This window comes from Macrobrachium nipponense, chromosome 34 (genome assembly GCF_015104395.2).
Source record: "Macrobrachium nipponense isolate FS-2020 chromosome 34, ASM1510439v2, whole genome shotgun sequence".
Taxonomy (NCBI): domain Eukaryota; kingdom Metazoa; phylum Arthropoda; class Malacostraca; order Decapoda; family Palaemonidae; genus Macrobrachium; species Macrobrachium nipponense.
Window position 1 is genome coordinate 28,568,369 of NC_061095.1, and position 16,278 is coordinate 28,584,646.

The 16,278-nt window shown below is 41.4% G+C and overlaps 1 protein-coding gene across 1 annotated transcript in view; it reads left to right on the forward strand.

Annotated features, from left to right (window-relative positions):
* Positions 1 to 16,278, forward strand: part of LOC135207998 (acetyl-CoA carboxylase-like) — a 460,030-nt gene that overhangs the window by 258,411 nt on the left and 185,341 nt on the right. Inside the window, exons 23-25 of the mRNA XM_064240089.1 lie at positions 1,524 to 1,797; positions 3,794 to 3,984; positions 5,684 to 5,728. Of these exons, the coding sequence (XP_064096159.1) occupies positions 1,524 to 1,797; positions 3,794 to 3,984; positions 5,684 to 5,728 (510 nt within the window). The remainder of the gene's footprint in view (positions 1 to 1,523; positions 1,798 to 3,793; positions 3,985 to 5,683; positions 5,729 to 16,278) is intronic.

Here is a 16,278-nt window from a genome sequence, read left to right on the forward strand (position 1 = left end):
TAAAAAGTTAAGCTTTACTTCATTGTACATATTGAATAATATTGTATGTACTGTACAGTATTCTCATATTACATACTATTGTATTATAAAATACAAATAGATCATGTGCCATTTGCATCATTTAGGTTTTTGTGAAACAACGATACCATTCTGGAATTTTTGTTTAGGCATCAATTTCCATTTAAAGATAACCATGGGGGAAAGTTATGTCCCATCTGCCATAAACATTAGTAAAAAACAATAGTAAAATGTGTTCCTTCATACCCTGTAGTTTTGATTAAAATAATTCCCTCTCCAGTTTTATTTACGGTCAAGTTTGATGACTTATTGAAGTTTAGGGGAGTTTCATCCATGATGCTGATGCACAATAATTTATAATCATTAGCAGCTAGAACATTTTCTGTTTTCTCAGCTTAAGCTTCAACTTGCAGCTTAAATTTAGCAGTATATTTCCTTGCAGATTTTTTTCCTTGGCAAAATTTTAGCAGTATATTTCCTTGCAGATTTTTTCTCCTTAGCAAATAAGAGTATATACAGTACTGTAATGTAAAAATATATCAGTCCTATTCTACTTAATATCATTTTGTAACATAAATATGGTAATTATTTACTATCATATGATGGTTGAAATGTAAGCAAAACGCCTGTTGTTATCCGGTTGGGTTATTCATAGCAAAACAGCTGTTTCTTGTTCAGTTGTTTATGGCTGTACACATTTACACAAGATGTATTATCATTCTCTTTTATTTTTTTTAACTTCCTTAACTAGAAGATAGGATGAAGAGGTGAAAATTTGCAGGTCGTAAATATTCGAGATTATGCATTACACAAGTAGTATAAGTATATGGTGTATTGAATTTGTTCATACGTGGAACAAACCTTTCGTCTTAACATTAGGATAAATCTTATGGCACCAGCTGGAAATTGTCATATTTGTGTAAAAATAGGAGCAATATCTCGCATGTCATTGCAATGGTTAATGATCAGTTGAGGTAAAGTATCATCTGATACTATGTAGATTTGCTAGGCAAGTTTCAGTTGCTTTGAAACATATCTCATTGAGTATTTACAGTATAGCTTATTGATATGATATTTCAATTTAGTTTTGTTAGGCTAGCATTCATTATAAAAGTACATTAGCCTACAAATGTTAGAAATACTCTTGAGACTCAGATTGAACTTACAAGCATAGACATGCTTTATTATAAAAACTTAGCAACATTTTTATGTAATGCCATCAAATATATATTTATATAGGTGGGACTTTAAATCAGGTATACTAGGTGAGCTCATAATAAAATAGCAGAGCATTGAAAGGCTGTACATATTATTATTGCAATAGTTGTAGGTCATGTATATCTGCCATTACGTAATGGGTTCATGGTTAGGCTGATGTGTCTGGGATTTTGTTAATCATGAAATTTGGTATGGAACTCTGCTTATTATTCAGAAGAAACTGCAAATTATTTAATGCAATGTGTTTTGGTGTGAGAAATTTTAATATAGTCTTTCTTGTTTTGCAGAATTCCACACAATAAAGCATGGAGTACGCTCGAGTACACAGATCCCCATCATACCATTATCGACCCTCCTACTAACCTTGAAAACTGTCAAAGAATGGGCATCATGGCAACCTTTAAGACATTTGAAGAGTTTGAACTTTACTTTGATGACATCATGAATTTTTTCCAGCCCTCAGAGTCAATGACACTGGAGGGAGAGTTGAGTCCTCGAGATCAACTTGGTTCTTCTGCCAAATTCGGAACATCTCTCTCTGACTTCATGAGCAAAACCCAGGTAGGAGTGAGTGTATTCTGTATCTGGAAATCTCTCAAAAAGTAATTATTTGATAATGTACTTTATATAAAATCAAACTGTCAATTACAGATTCCTTAACTTTCAGTTGAATGTTTAACCCTTTCATTATGAGGGACTGATCTCATTCATTGAAAGGTCTCATCAATGACATGGGACTGATCTCCTCAGTCATTATTCTTTTAGTTCTAGTTAGGCAGCTCAGAGATAATGCATTTCCCTTGTCATTGTAAGGAGCTTTTGTTTATGTTCTGGCAACAAATGGTAACATTTGATTTCCAACTTATAGGATAATCTCAAGACAAGACCTTCAGCTTTGGTAACCATCAGTATGCCCAGAAGGATGGAGTTTTCTCTCAATGATGAAGTAGTAGAGAGGTATTTTATTGTATTTATAGACAAATGTACCTTAGATCTTTTGACCTCAGGTTTTAACAAGAGATGATTATGAACCAGAGGAAATGACTGAGGAGGAAGCAGATTTGTCAAGCACCAGGGGTGGTGTGAGTAAACAAATAAAACATTATAAAATTTGCAATTGGAAGACCATTGAAGATTCATTTCAGAAAAATTTGGTGCTCTGAAACTTTTATTGGAGATAATTGACAATTGTTTAATTTTTTTTGTTGGATGTTGCCAGATTAAATTCTTGGCCAAGAGCATGCATTCAGTGTTTGTAATAAAGATTTTCAAATTGAATAAAAAAAAAGAAAATGGTGTTCATGCTGTGCAAGGTATCACACTGAAAAAATCAAGCACTAATTAAAGTATTTCAGTACAGGCAGTCCCCAGTTATTGGCGGGGTTTCTGTTCCAGGGGGTGTCAATAAGAGAAAACCGCCATTAATTGAAACTCAGTGATTTATGGCGTCATATGGCGCTTGTGGTGCTGATAACCAGTTATCAGCACCATAAGCACCCTTATGGCACGCCATAAACACCTTATGGTGCCTCTGTTAGGTATGTTATGGCGCCAAAACTCTATTATTGGTGCCTTATAGCACCGATAACTGGAAGTCTGCCCATTATGGTGCCATAAGTCGCCGATTTTACAGGAACTGCTTGCATTTGAATAATTAACTGCTTATCATTTGCATATTTGATAACTGCTATAATAAAACATTATGTAGTATACTGTAACAATAGCGTAATATTATAACAGTAATGAAAGCCACCTACAAATTGAAGTACAAATATAAAAGGGAGAAAAGTACTAGTCAGTTATATGATTAGTAGATACTGTTCTCGTCACTAGCAGCGATAACAGGCTCGCAGTGAAAGGGTTATACATTTCAAATGAAATGCTATATTGCTTTTTGTTGCAGCTACTGTATGTGAGATATAATGCTATCAGGTTACAAATTATCATTCTTTGTCTAAGCTTTAATATTATCACTGGGCTCACTTGGAAGTCATTTGGAATAGTGATAGGGTTGTCTTGGTTGTTCGTATATTGTATCCTTTTGTGTTAAAATATTATTTTTCCTTTAGGAAAGATACACTTGCAAAGCCTTATACCAGGAAAGGTTGAATACTCAAACCAATTCAGCTATTATTCCATTGCTCGTACTTCTGCTGGAATTAACATGTTACAATTATGCCCAAGCTTACTGCCTTCTCTCTGATTATCATTATGTAATCTATAAAGCAAGATCTATTGTAATCTCTTTATCTTTCCTTCCTCAAATCTTGTCATTGTCACAGAAACTTTGAGGAAGGAATCAGAAGATCAGAAGTCATTGCTTTGATGTTGGTGTGAGGCATCACTGTGTTTTAAAGAATGTAGAAATTCTCATAGGTTATATCCAAATTGTATAGGTATTTTCCCTTAGGATATTGGTTTAACTTAGGTTGGTGAGCTTTTTATGTTGCTTTTAAAACCTGTTTGGAAATTGGTAGTGGTTGTTAAATGTGTGGTAGTCTTCAAGGAAATTATTTCATCAAGCATATCCTTAAGTCATTCAGTCAATATTTTCCAGGAAACCAAGGATCCTATACACATTATGAACATTGGCATATGCATGGAGGAAGAGAAAGATGATTCAGTTTTAAGTGAGCAGTTTTCCGTTTTCTGTGCAAGCAAGAAGAAGGAATTATGTGAAGCAGGTATTCGGCGTATCACCTTCGTCATATTTTACAAACAACATTTTCCAAGATACTTTACTTTTAGGTGAGTGAAATTTTAAAGGCAAATTGTGTTCTTTGGTATTTTTAGGTTGTATGTGAATAATTGTTGTATCATGAAATAATTATAATTTTATGCATATAGACCTAAATTTTCATTATGATGATGCCACCTTGTTAGATGGTCAATTAATTAACTGTCCTAGTTTAAATTTAGTCATGTAACATTACTAGAAAAAATACTAGCTACTTTCTATAGGAATATGAAATAAGTGTTGGTTTGTATTTTTCATTGTGCAGTGGAACTGAGCATAATAATTGTCTTGCATGACTTCTTATGTTAGATTTAAGGTAGGGTGTTGTTTATGATAAGTAAAATTTTTCACTTATATTATTTTGTACTTTTCCTGTTGTGTTCATTTTAGAATGCAAATAAATATTGCTTTTACTAAACTTTAGAGTGTGATACTTAACTTTTAAGATGAAGCTTCTTTCAGTCTGTGTTAGTTTGTTTAGTCTTCAGTAGGATTTGAATATAGAGTATGCAAATAACTTGCACAGTTCAGCTAGTTTATTTCATTATATGTTCATGTAAATGTATGCCAACTCATTTCTATATGTTAATTGTAAATGAAGAAGTGGAAGCATATTGACATTCCAATAAGGTTTTTGGGCTTTAGTGCTCATCAGTGCCCTTCTTTCCATCAGCTTTAGGCTACACTAATGTTCATAAGATGATACAAGCTATAGTTTTTCTTCATTAAAATTACAGGGGCCCTTCCCCAAAAAATATAACAAGTCTTTACTTACTTATGATAGTTGTGAATAAGGATAGGTAATAGAGAGAACTCCATTTAGTAGCTCATTGGTTATGTAGCCATTGATACAAACTGCCTGCATTAAGTGGAAAGGTTGAATCAGACCACAGATAGAAAATATCATAAACCTATTATATATGAATATATGATCATTTAAAGTGAAATGGTCTTTTAAGTGGAGAATATGTCCATGTCACCACAAAAAACCACAATTGTAAGAGTAATGGACATCAATTATTATTGTTACTTCTCAACTTATGTAGTTGATTCCTAGAGTTAAGAACAAAGTCTCTTACAAATAGAAGCTTCGGTTCCCCTATCTCACAGATGTTAGATCACTTTCTAGATCATAAAACCAAAAGAATTTAGTGAACCGTTATATGATTTCCAACCTTCAAACATTGACAGTTTTCTACCATTTTGGTATTACAGCCAAATCCTAACTCAGAAGCTAGAATTAACTATCTCGTTACCCTCAGTGTTGAATAATTATGTACTATACATTTGATGTATGGATAAATATGAATCACTATAATACTTCAGTAAAATACTAACCTTTCAATCAAAATATTATTTTTGACATGTCAATGAAAAATGCACGTGTTCTTTTGTTCTATATGCATTGATATATGCTGCAGGCAGCTATAACTAAATGCCAAGTTACCCCTTAATTTGTTATTCTTGTTGTTTTAGTATTATTCGTGAATGGCATTGGTAATAAAGTGGATGTGCAAAACTGTGGTTTGTATGATATCTAAGACTGGATAGTTTCAAAAGTTTTATTTATTACACTTTAAAATACTTTAGGGCTCCTCCCTGATTCTTCCTTTTCACCTAACAGGAGAATGGATGCTGTTTGTATGCAATGATCGGTATGATAAGAGGCATTTTACTAATATTTATGCTTATCTTTATTTTCTACTGCAGACCTAGAAACCAGTTGAAACACATACAAAAATCAGTTGATTCCAGGTATGACTGGCTGGCATTATTGTATGCAGTACTGATTTTGAATAAAAAGTTGTTGTCTCGTCTGCTAACTTGCCATTTGCTTCCAGTTGGGAAATAATATGTTGATAGTGCTTTAAAACCTGTGAACCTGGGAAGTCGCTTTATACTATTGGTTTTAATCACTACTAGTCTTGTGGGAGCATGGGAGACTTGACTTGAATACAGTTAACAGTATTTACAGTTGCATGAAACTTTGTTGCACAGATCAAAAAGTTTGCATAATTTTAAGATATTAAGAATAAACTGCAAAAAACTGTTTACATATTCCAGGTTAATAAACAAAATTTTGGTACGTACTTTCATTTTGCATTTTTTTAATATTGCCTGGAAAAAATAATACTAATACATAAGTTAAATGGGGCACATAACAATTCTAGGTATTGCAATGCATGCAATTGGTTATTATGTGTATATTAGGCAAAGGCAAAGTAATGATAAGTTTGGGCTCTATAATAATTGAATAAAGCACTCAGGCTCCCAGGCTCTCTTAACATTAGCAGACACCTTACACATTGTTATTTCACATGGAAAATAGGCTAGTAACGTTATTTCACATGGAAAATAGGCTAGTAACGTTATTTCACATGGAAAATAGGCTAGTAACCAAATGTTACCGTGAGATTATAGTTTGTGGTTTTTTCATTAGTTATTTTTTCAGCCTATACTTAGTGTACATGACAAAGTTTGAAGGATTTCCATGAAGTTTCATGATGCTGAAATGTTTTTTCATGGATTGTTGAGGGCTGCTTTTCTGTGGAGAATAATCTCTCTCTCTCTCTCTCTCTCTCTCTCTCTCTCTCTCTCTCTCTCTCTCTCTCTCTCTCAGTTGGACAAAAAGTCTGATTTACTGCTCTTATAAAGATTATAGTATAGTGAACACCATTACCCATTGAAAATTTAAACAATCCTTTCTTCTAGTCTCTTAGTTGTATTCGTATTGTCTGTAGTTAAGAGTTGTCATAAGGGGTCTTCTTGCATTTTAACAATACTTGTATGAATGGTGATGGATTTTTTAACATGTTATTATTTCAATATGTAATGTGGAATTTAATGTTTAATGCTGTGAAGGAGCTGTTTAAAAGTTTACAAATGAAAGAGAATGATAGAACTAATTTGCTCATGTCACATCTCTTTTGTAGGCTTGGTAGTTTTGGGCCATACACTTTAGAATGTTTGTCAGTTGTATAGGAAGTTTGACTAAGTTAAGTGGTACAGTACAGGCGGCCCATGTTTAACGGTGCAATCGCTTAGCAGTGAATCGGTTTTACGGCTGTCGTCAAAAATATTCATTAAAAAAATAAGGTATTTTAAGGTGTTTTTACGGCGCAATTTTCGGTTAACAGGGCTGCTAGCCCCGTTATGTCTAACGAGTACATACATTTGTAGAAATACCGTTCAGACCATAAAGGTTATGCAAATGATATTAAAAAAATTTTGAGTTATTACATAGGTATTAGGGTAAAATATATGCCTCTGACGCTGTTCTATGCCAAAAATATAGAGTTGAATAAGTGCAAATTTAGCTATGTATGTGTCGATTTATAAATGTTCATGCTTTTATGTTTAAAATGTGTATAAAAATTTATTACATATGGGGTATTTTTATTTCTGCACAGAAATATGATACAAAGGCACTTTTGAAACTACCCTTCACGTTATCAAATAGGATGTTTTTTATCGGATGTTTTTTCATGTTCGTTCTTGTCCGCCACTGTTCCGAAAAATGGATTTACAAAGATTTCACATGGTTATATTTTATAATTTTGGAGCTAATTATAACTCATTTTGTTTATGAAACTTCAGCTTTTTGTTATAAGTTTTCATGCATTTATGTTTAAAATAAGTGAAAAATGTATTACGTATAGGGTATTTTTTTTATTTTTGTACAGAAATATGATACAGTGGCAGTATGCATGTCCATTTGAAGTCTTTGTAACAGCCCTTCACATGATGAAGACACTAGGTTGTTCAGTCACGCCCAAATAATAAAATTTTAATCTGTCATTGAATCACATTTTTATAACAAATTATATTTACAATTGTTGCATAAATTGATTTTAAAAGACAAAACTCGCATATACATTTGATTTTGCAACACTGCAATTTGTTTGTTTTTCCATGGGATAGAAGTACAAAATATAACTGTGCAACTCGGTCGATTTTTTGCTTTGTTACTCAAGCAAAAAATTGAGGTACGACCGTACAAGCTCAAGATGCCGCTGCTACTTAGATGGCATAGTGACGAAAGTTAAGATAAGCACAGAAGAAAAAATAAATATGCATCTTTTCCATAAATCTTTTAAAAAGTTATGCATTACTTCACTGTATCCAATAATATTGTATGCACTATTCTCATATTATTGTATTATAAAATACTAAGGTAAATCTAAGCCAGTATTCCGCAGAGCGGCCAATGTTTTGGCTTGGAAATCAGCTGATGGCGAATACGAGTTTGTTTTGCCATATTTAACGCAATTCTGAGCGACTTTTCTTGCTTCTAGTTAGCATAAACAAATATCTAGATACTTGACCTATGTGAGACAAGGTTATTTTTCCTTATACATGTTTTTAGGTGGAATTTTGACTTGAATATGTCTCGTGAATGTGAACTTTTTTTTTTTTTTTTTTTGTTAATAGATTACGTTGGCGGCATGTTTATTAAGTTAAAAAATTATGTGATTCCGTATGCAGTTTTCCTTTATGTCATCGTAATACGAACTTTACGTTATTTATCTTATATCGGTGTGAAACCAACAGTAAAATGTGTTCTTTGTTCCGACACGGCATACAAACCTTCGGTCCTTTTACAATAGGAAGGTACTAGCGGCAGCTGGATAGGTCGTAAGCTTTCGAACAAGGGGTTCGGTAGTTAACTGCTTGTCCGACAGACGCGCGCGCGCGACTGGTAGGTAAACAAACCACTTTTGCTTTCGGCCTGCTGGCGTGTGGACGTGTATCATCGCTCTCTGCCCGCTTTATCGTCGTTGCTTTCGCATGGTTGTGTTTTTCTTTTTCTATTTATCTAGTGAAACTGAATTGTAAGTACAATCATTTCATATTTATTTCCATTGAATTCAATTGTGAATTAAAGGATCTTGGTTTCACCACGCCCTCCGATTACCCGAGTGCCGGGACTGAAGGGCGTAAGTGCGGGAATTCATTTTCCCAGAAATGATCCTCGTATTGTGTATGCTCGGTGCCGAGGGCGGGAGAGCGCTCGCTCCGAGCGTATATTTTGGTTGGTGAAATGTGAGATGAAAATCATAAGTAAGTGCTCTTTTCATTTATATTTTTTTGACCTGTATGCTCGTTGCCGAGCGAATGCGCTCGGCACGGAAACTTATTCTGTATGGAAGTGGAATCGCAAGTACAGTATTCTTTTTCATTTTCATATATTTATTTTGATTGTAGCAATACTCATTTTGGATCAGTTCCGAGCTTACCCGGAAATTGATCTTTTCCTTCCCCTTTTTATTTGAATGAAGTGAAATCGCAAGTGCAGTTCTTTTTCATTTTCATATTTTATTGAGATTGCATTGTTTACTGGGATCAATGTTTCCGCTATTTACCGGGAATTGATCCTTCCCCTTTTTATTTGTATGAAGTGAAATCGCAAGCGCAGTATTCTTTTTCATTTTCATATATATATATTGATTGCATCAATTCATTATGGATCAAGGTTTCCATAAACCTTGATCCATAAAGGTAAGGAATGGATCCTTTTACCCTTGCGCTCGGTACCGAGGGCGCAAATGCGCTCGATCCGAGCCCTTATTCATTGTGAAGTGAATCGTAATGCAAGATTATTTTTTCATTTTTCATTTTATTCTTTTTATTATTGATTGCCATCAATATTTAATTTTTTGGTTTCAAGTTCCGCTCAGTCAGGGAATTGATCCTTATGCCCTTGCATTCGGGCCGATGGCACGATTGCTCTCGGGCTCTTATATTATTGTTGGGTACATGGGTGCTGTGCGGGGGTGGGGAACGAGAACCCCCCCCCGCTCAGCTCCCACAGATGGCCCTTCCCCTTGGGGGGGGAGGTTATCGGCGTTCTTCTCCTCGCCCTGATCCCGTCGAGCGCGGGGGAGGGCGCTCGGTGCCCGATGTACAATTGTATTCGGGGTCTTCCACTCGTTCGGAGAGGGCTCACCCCCCGCGCGAGGGGACTTCCCCCCCACTAATCGCTACTACTGTTATTTCCGCAGGTGCTACTGCCACGAGGGTGGACCTTGGTGAGGTATGGGCGTCCTTCCATTTGCAGGGCGTGCTAGTGTCAGGGCTGCGGTTCTATGTCTGGGCCTACTGCGGTCACCCATGGAGTGGTGACCACGCTCCAGGTGACGACGTCCCTCCTCACCTGGTGTAATCACCTCACGTGGTAACAGTCTTGCCTACAGCCGCTGTGAAGTGCCGTTCGCCGTACCGAGAGGGGGGCGTGCCGCCGCCGCTCGTGGTTGCCGCGCTGCAGCGACCACACTTCCGCTGCCTAGAGCTCGCCCCTGGACCTGCCGCCGGTACCAGGATGTTGCTGGCTGCTGCTCCACTTCCTGTGTTCCCGGTGCTGCCTGCCGTACCTCCTGCCGATTCTGGGCTGACTGTCCATGCAGTTGCTGCGCTGGCTGTCCCTGCCGTTGCTGCGCTGGCTGTCCCTGCCGTTGCTGCGCTGGCGGTCCTACCGATGCTGTGCTGGCTGTGCCTGCTGTTTCCTGAGATGCCCATACCTGCTGATGTCGTCCCTGTTCGTGGTGGTACTACCCCAGACTTGGTCTGTCTGTACAGGTGCGTCCCGGCCCTGTAGCTTCGGCTACAGCAGCCCCGGCTCCGCCCTGGATAGCAGATCTTACGTCTGTCCTGAGGAAGCTGACGAAGAAGAGGAGGAAGGTGTCGTCGTCGTCGTCTTCATCTTCTTCATCGTCGTCGGCTGCCGCCTCTTCCCCTTCGACTTCTAAGGCTTCACAGCCGAGGAAGAAGAAGGTTGCCTCCTCCCTCCTAAGAAGTCTCCCTCGGGAGCTTCTCGGGACCCGTCTCACCTAGGTGGGACGGAGAGGGTTCCTTCCGCTGGTCCTCCTGCTCCTTCGGGAGCGGGGCCCGTCTCTTCCGCAACCGGAAGAAAGAAAGACTACGGGGACCAGAGGGGTACCGGCTAACACCGGTACTTCCTGCCTGGTGTCAGTGGTTCTGCCACTGCATCAGGGTTCCGTCTCGGCCTCTCGTTCGCGGGAGGTACCGAGTGTACGGTCGACTACCAGCGACCGTGCAGCCAGGAACCAGACCTCTGAGTCCGCTCCAGCAGTCAGGTTCACGGCACGGGGCGGAAGACTGGTGACAGCCGCTCACGCGACTCTCACCAGACCAGCTATCACTCTCGCGGCGAACAGCTGGCTACCCGGGGACGTGACGTCCCACGACCGGCCACGGGCTGAGGCTGGTGGGAAGAGGTCCTCCCGTTCGCCGGTGCCAGCCACGGCTGGAACCAGCGACGTGATGTGCCGTGAGGACAAGCACCGGTCTCACTGTAACAGTGGAGCCTGCAGGTCGCCTGACCGTCGCTCTCACAGAGAGCGATCGGGTATGGCAAAACCAGCACCAGCTCTTCTGACACTCGAGATCGGGGCCGCTGTTGCTCAGTCCAGCCGTTCTCCACAGCGAGACGGTTCGACCAGGCCTGCAGCTCGATCGCCACCACGGGTTGACGATCGCCTGCAGCCCTCCAAGCCTGCTGGTTCTGCCAGCGAGCAACGAGGGAGCGTCAGGTCTGCCTCTCCCGTATACCTTCAACCTCCCGGGTTACACCGGGAGGAGCGAGGTATTGAGGAGTGAGCGTGAGAGGGGTGCGCCCCTCACGATCCCACCACGACGCCCTACGTGCCAGGCACGGTTCTTGGACCGGCCAGGACGTATGCGCAAGTGGATGGGAAGACCGAGAGGGCTGTCGCTGTGTTACCCCCCGGTTCTTAGGAGGGAAGGTTCTCGGAATATGCTCTTGTTTGAAGGGCTTAACGGTCCCACTCTGCAAGATGCTGTGACTTCCGAGATCCAGAGGAACTTTGCCGAGGTTATGGCGCTGATTCGTCAGCACAACGACCTCGGGGAAGGATCGCCGCTCCCACCAGCAGAGCCACGTCTCGGCTCGAGTCGTTTTGGGGCCCGAGAGGGAACCCAAATCGACGGTGGGTCTGCCGCGATCGGAGCTTGCCGACTGTGTTGAACCAGGTAGTCTCTCGTCTCCGGACAAGAAGGCTCTCTCAGTTCTGGCGGTCGAACAAGCTACTTCACCTCCTCTACTGCGACAGAGGCGTTTCTACGTGTCTTCGGACACCGTATTTGAATACCCCTTCGGTCCTCCTGAGAGGTTTTCGACCTCGACGGGACTGGAATGAGTCGGAGGACGGTATCGGCTCTCTCCTGTCAGGTGTCGATCAGCCCCACCAGACGACGTTCACAGTTCGGCGGCAGATCCTTACCTACAGTATGAGGTTCGTAACCCTCCTCGGGAAAACGTTTTCTCCTGACGATACGTTTTCCCAGGCTCTGAGAGGCCATCGCCAGTAAGGCGATGGCTCGCTCCTCTCCAACTGCTAGTTCCGCTGGGAAGGCGAGCCAGTATCCATTCCTCCCCCATTCCCTCTCTCCTTACGGCTACGAGGGAAAGGGGAGGGATCCTACAGAGATTTCTCTGTAAGATCCCACGTTAGGGGCTGCGCTACCGGGGGGACCTTCGGGTCCTACCTGACGTAAGCCCGGTCGTTGAGGAGGGATCCTGCCCCTTTCTCGATTTCTACGGGAATCGAGAGGACCACCAGCCGATATCGTTTGACGAATTCGGTGGGGGTTTCGCAGAGTGCTTAGAATTCTACGGAATTTCTAGCGCACTCAGAGTGTTCGAGTTTTTTACGATCTCCAAACACTTAGGCGAGACCACGGTCCAAAGTGAGCGAGAATCCCCGATAATTGTTACGATAATCGGGAACCTCGCTTATGCTCGAATTCCTGTAATTTCGAGCATTTGGAAGAAGACTGCTGCTGAAAGAAAGAGTACTTCACAGTAGGCGATTAACCTGGAATAGAGAAGAACGGACGGGAAACTTCCAGTTTGGCTTGAACTATCGTCTTCGGTATTCTGTTCACCATTGAAGCTTTCCTTTGGGAAAGACTTCTCCTTCACTCTCTTGACTAGAGAACGAAGGCGGTCGATCTCCAATCCTATTCTCATTCCTCGAGGGGAAAAGAATTTAGGATGGAGGAGGTCGTTGTACAGAAACCTACAAATATACTACGTATATTACCCTCGCGACATGATTCTTGTAACAGTTGAATTGTCCGGGGGGTAGGCGCATACCGTAGTTAACTCTACGGTTTGTGACCGAGACGAATTGTATCTTAATTGAACTGCAACTCGGGGTTGCCTGCAACCTCCCAGCAGTTATCAGTTTCGATTTTAGATACTTGGTATTGTCATGACAACACCAAATCAGCTTTTGTATTTACCGAAATCCGTTTCGTTTAAATATAATTGCTCGAGCGTATTCTTTATGCTCGATGGTTCTAGCCGAACGCATTCCTTCGTGGAATATGGATTAACTGGCAACTCAGGATGACGAGTCACCGAGAGCTACTGCGTATTGAACTGCCTGATAGCGGCTCAGTATCAGCTAGGTCTCGGAGATGGACGGTCGGTTACGTCTCTCTCTCCCCTGGTTTGATTGACTACCGACCGTATCTCTGCCCAACAATCATGGACTTAGGTCTCTGATTAACGGGGATTCTCGCAATAATGAAGGACCATCTACTGCTGTGACGCTCGATTTCATCGCCTTCGACATTGCGAGAATTTTCAACAGAGATATCTCTTGGACTCTTTCATCTTTCTGTTTACCGCACGGTAACAGAAGTCTGTACTAGTCAACCGCTGCATCGCACCGCGATAATGCGAATGATTTTTGCAGACATCTGAGTTTGTCTTCAAAATATCTCGTATTCGTAGGTGTGCAATTATTCATTGCTCGCCCCGAATTAACAGATATGTCAGAAGACATCGCCTATTCTCCGACCTGACAGCTCTACTTCCAAATGTTCAGCCCATGAGAAGCAGTTCTTCAGGCAGTATTTCCCTGTCTTCATTACTGAAAAGCGCTCCGCTTTTATTGCACTACGATCCTCACCGGACAGCAATGAATAGCGGTTAGCGTTCTCAGTCTTTGTAGCACAGGTTCAGAAATCTTGAGAATCCTTCTCTCGGTTCAGCTGCGAAGACGTTAGGTTGCATTTTCTGTACACCTTCGTCTTCAACGACACATAGTGTTGTTTCTCCTTAGCCGAGAATCAACTATTACTATGAGATATCTTGCCATCAAGGACCTCGGTCTCTAGAAGGCAATTGACTTTCGCCTGTTGGGCACATGCCTTAAGATGAGTCATCACATTGCCTTCTGGCATCGGTGACGAACAAATTATTTGTTTAGTCTCTTGGCAGAACCCTTTAAGGCGAAGGTCACGTGACTTGCTCGGGTGCTTGGACAACTTGCCTCCTACCGAACGCAGTCAGTCTGGCAGCTGTCAGAGCGCCCCAAGTCTGTTACGAACTTCGCTGTGGACTTAGTTCGGTTGTTCCATAACAATCTTTTCTTCGTCCTAACGGCTTGTCACAGTACCCATACCATCGACACCCACCATTGAGTGTCGGTGTCCTATCCACTACCGAGAAGAACAACTTCGCTGCAGACGGATAGACCAGTATGGGTACAGGACATCACCGAAGTCGAGAAGAGGGTGTTAGGTCATACGACCATTCCCTTCTTTTCCTCTGAGGTAATTGCATGGACTTTTCCAGCGAAGTCAAGCATCCAGGGGATGGGGATTCGTGACGCTCGATTTCGTACCGAATTCGTAGCGAAGACTCTGAACCCTTTCGGTTCTGACGATCCGGTTAGAGTCCTTCACAATCCCTCCACTAATGGACTTCACTGCCTTCGATGCGAAGGAGATGCTGCTTTGTCCTGTGAAAGCGCGACCGCGCTTTCTGAAGAAACTCGACATCCCAGGATGAGTGTTGAAGACTCTTCGTCAGCACCAAGACGACCTAGAAGTACACTCCTCGAGTTACACAAGAACTTCTCCATGGCGCAGGTACTGAAGCAGGGGTCTGGTACAACCAGACCACCGGCACCTCCTTCTACCTTTGGATATTGCCACAGGTCCTTGGATCGTTTTCCTTAGGACCCGTGGTGGCTGCTCAACACGTTGTCTAGCTAACCCAGACCCTAGCAGGCTGAACAGCATCGAGTCCTGGTGTGGACTGTAAGAATAGATAAGTGAATGAGAGAGTGACTGGCTTCTCTTCCTATCTTTTTCTCCCCCTCTACCTGTGGGTAGAGGGATACGGTCATCACCTTGCTGGATAAGGACGAGATGCCAGGTGAGCTACTCGACAGAGCCCCATCCTATCCCTTTTCACTAGGGATGGGAGCGAATATCCACCACTTCCTCCTACAAGGGGGGGGAAGTGGATGCCAAACAAGAGACAAACCATAACTTTATGTTGCCTCTTGCAAATAGGAACTTGTTCTTGTTTGCTGGTACGAAGAGATACGCTTGCCTCTCTCTTAGTACTTGGTCCAGAGGTCTGACCATTGATCCTGCGGTGCACACCCGATCAATCGGACAGAGGCTTGGATCCCTCCCTCGCTCTTACGACCAGGGAGGCATTCCAAGGTTGGGCGAACACAGTCTGTTCACAAAAGACTCAGCATTCCTTCCCCACCGAAGAAGTGAGTCCTTACCTATTGTAAAAGGTACCGAAGGTTTGTATGCCGTGTCGGAACAAATGACAATTTGTCCAAAATTGCATTTTTCCTAACTATACAAACCTGAGTCCTTTTACACATAGCCCCACCTCATGCCACCCCTCACTCTGCAGTTTTGCTTGGGCCAAAAGCAAAAGTGATTTGTTTACCTACCAGTCGCGCGCGCGCCCGTCTGTCGGACAAGCAGTTAACTACCGAACCCCTTGTTCGAAAAGCTTACGACCTATCCAGCTGCCGCTAGTACCTTCCTATTGTAAAAGGACCTCAGGTTTGTATAGTTAGGAAAATGCAATTTTGGACAAATTGTCATTTCAAGCACAGCAGTTTTGATTAAAATGATTTTATCTCAATTTTATTTACGGTTGTGTTTGATGGCATACATTTACTGGAGTTTTATCCTTGTTGCCGATGCACGATAATGGGCATTACCAGCTTGAACAGGTTTTTCAGCTTCAGTTATGACTAGGTTTAAATTTAACTATGTTTCCTGATTGATCTTTGACCTATATTGATCTTTGATCTATAGCGAAAAGATTTATTACCTTAAGATATCTGAGTCCTATTCTACATAATGTCATTTATAACAACTACAGTAATAGTGTACTATAGTACAATGATTGAAATACAAGCCAAACGGATGTTGTTATCCAATTCGGTTGTACTTAGAAAAAATAAGTTGTTTCTCGTTTGGTTGTTCATGGCTGT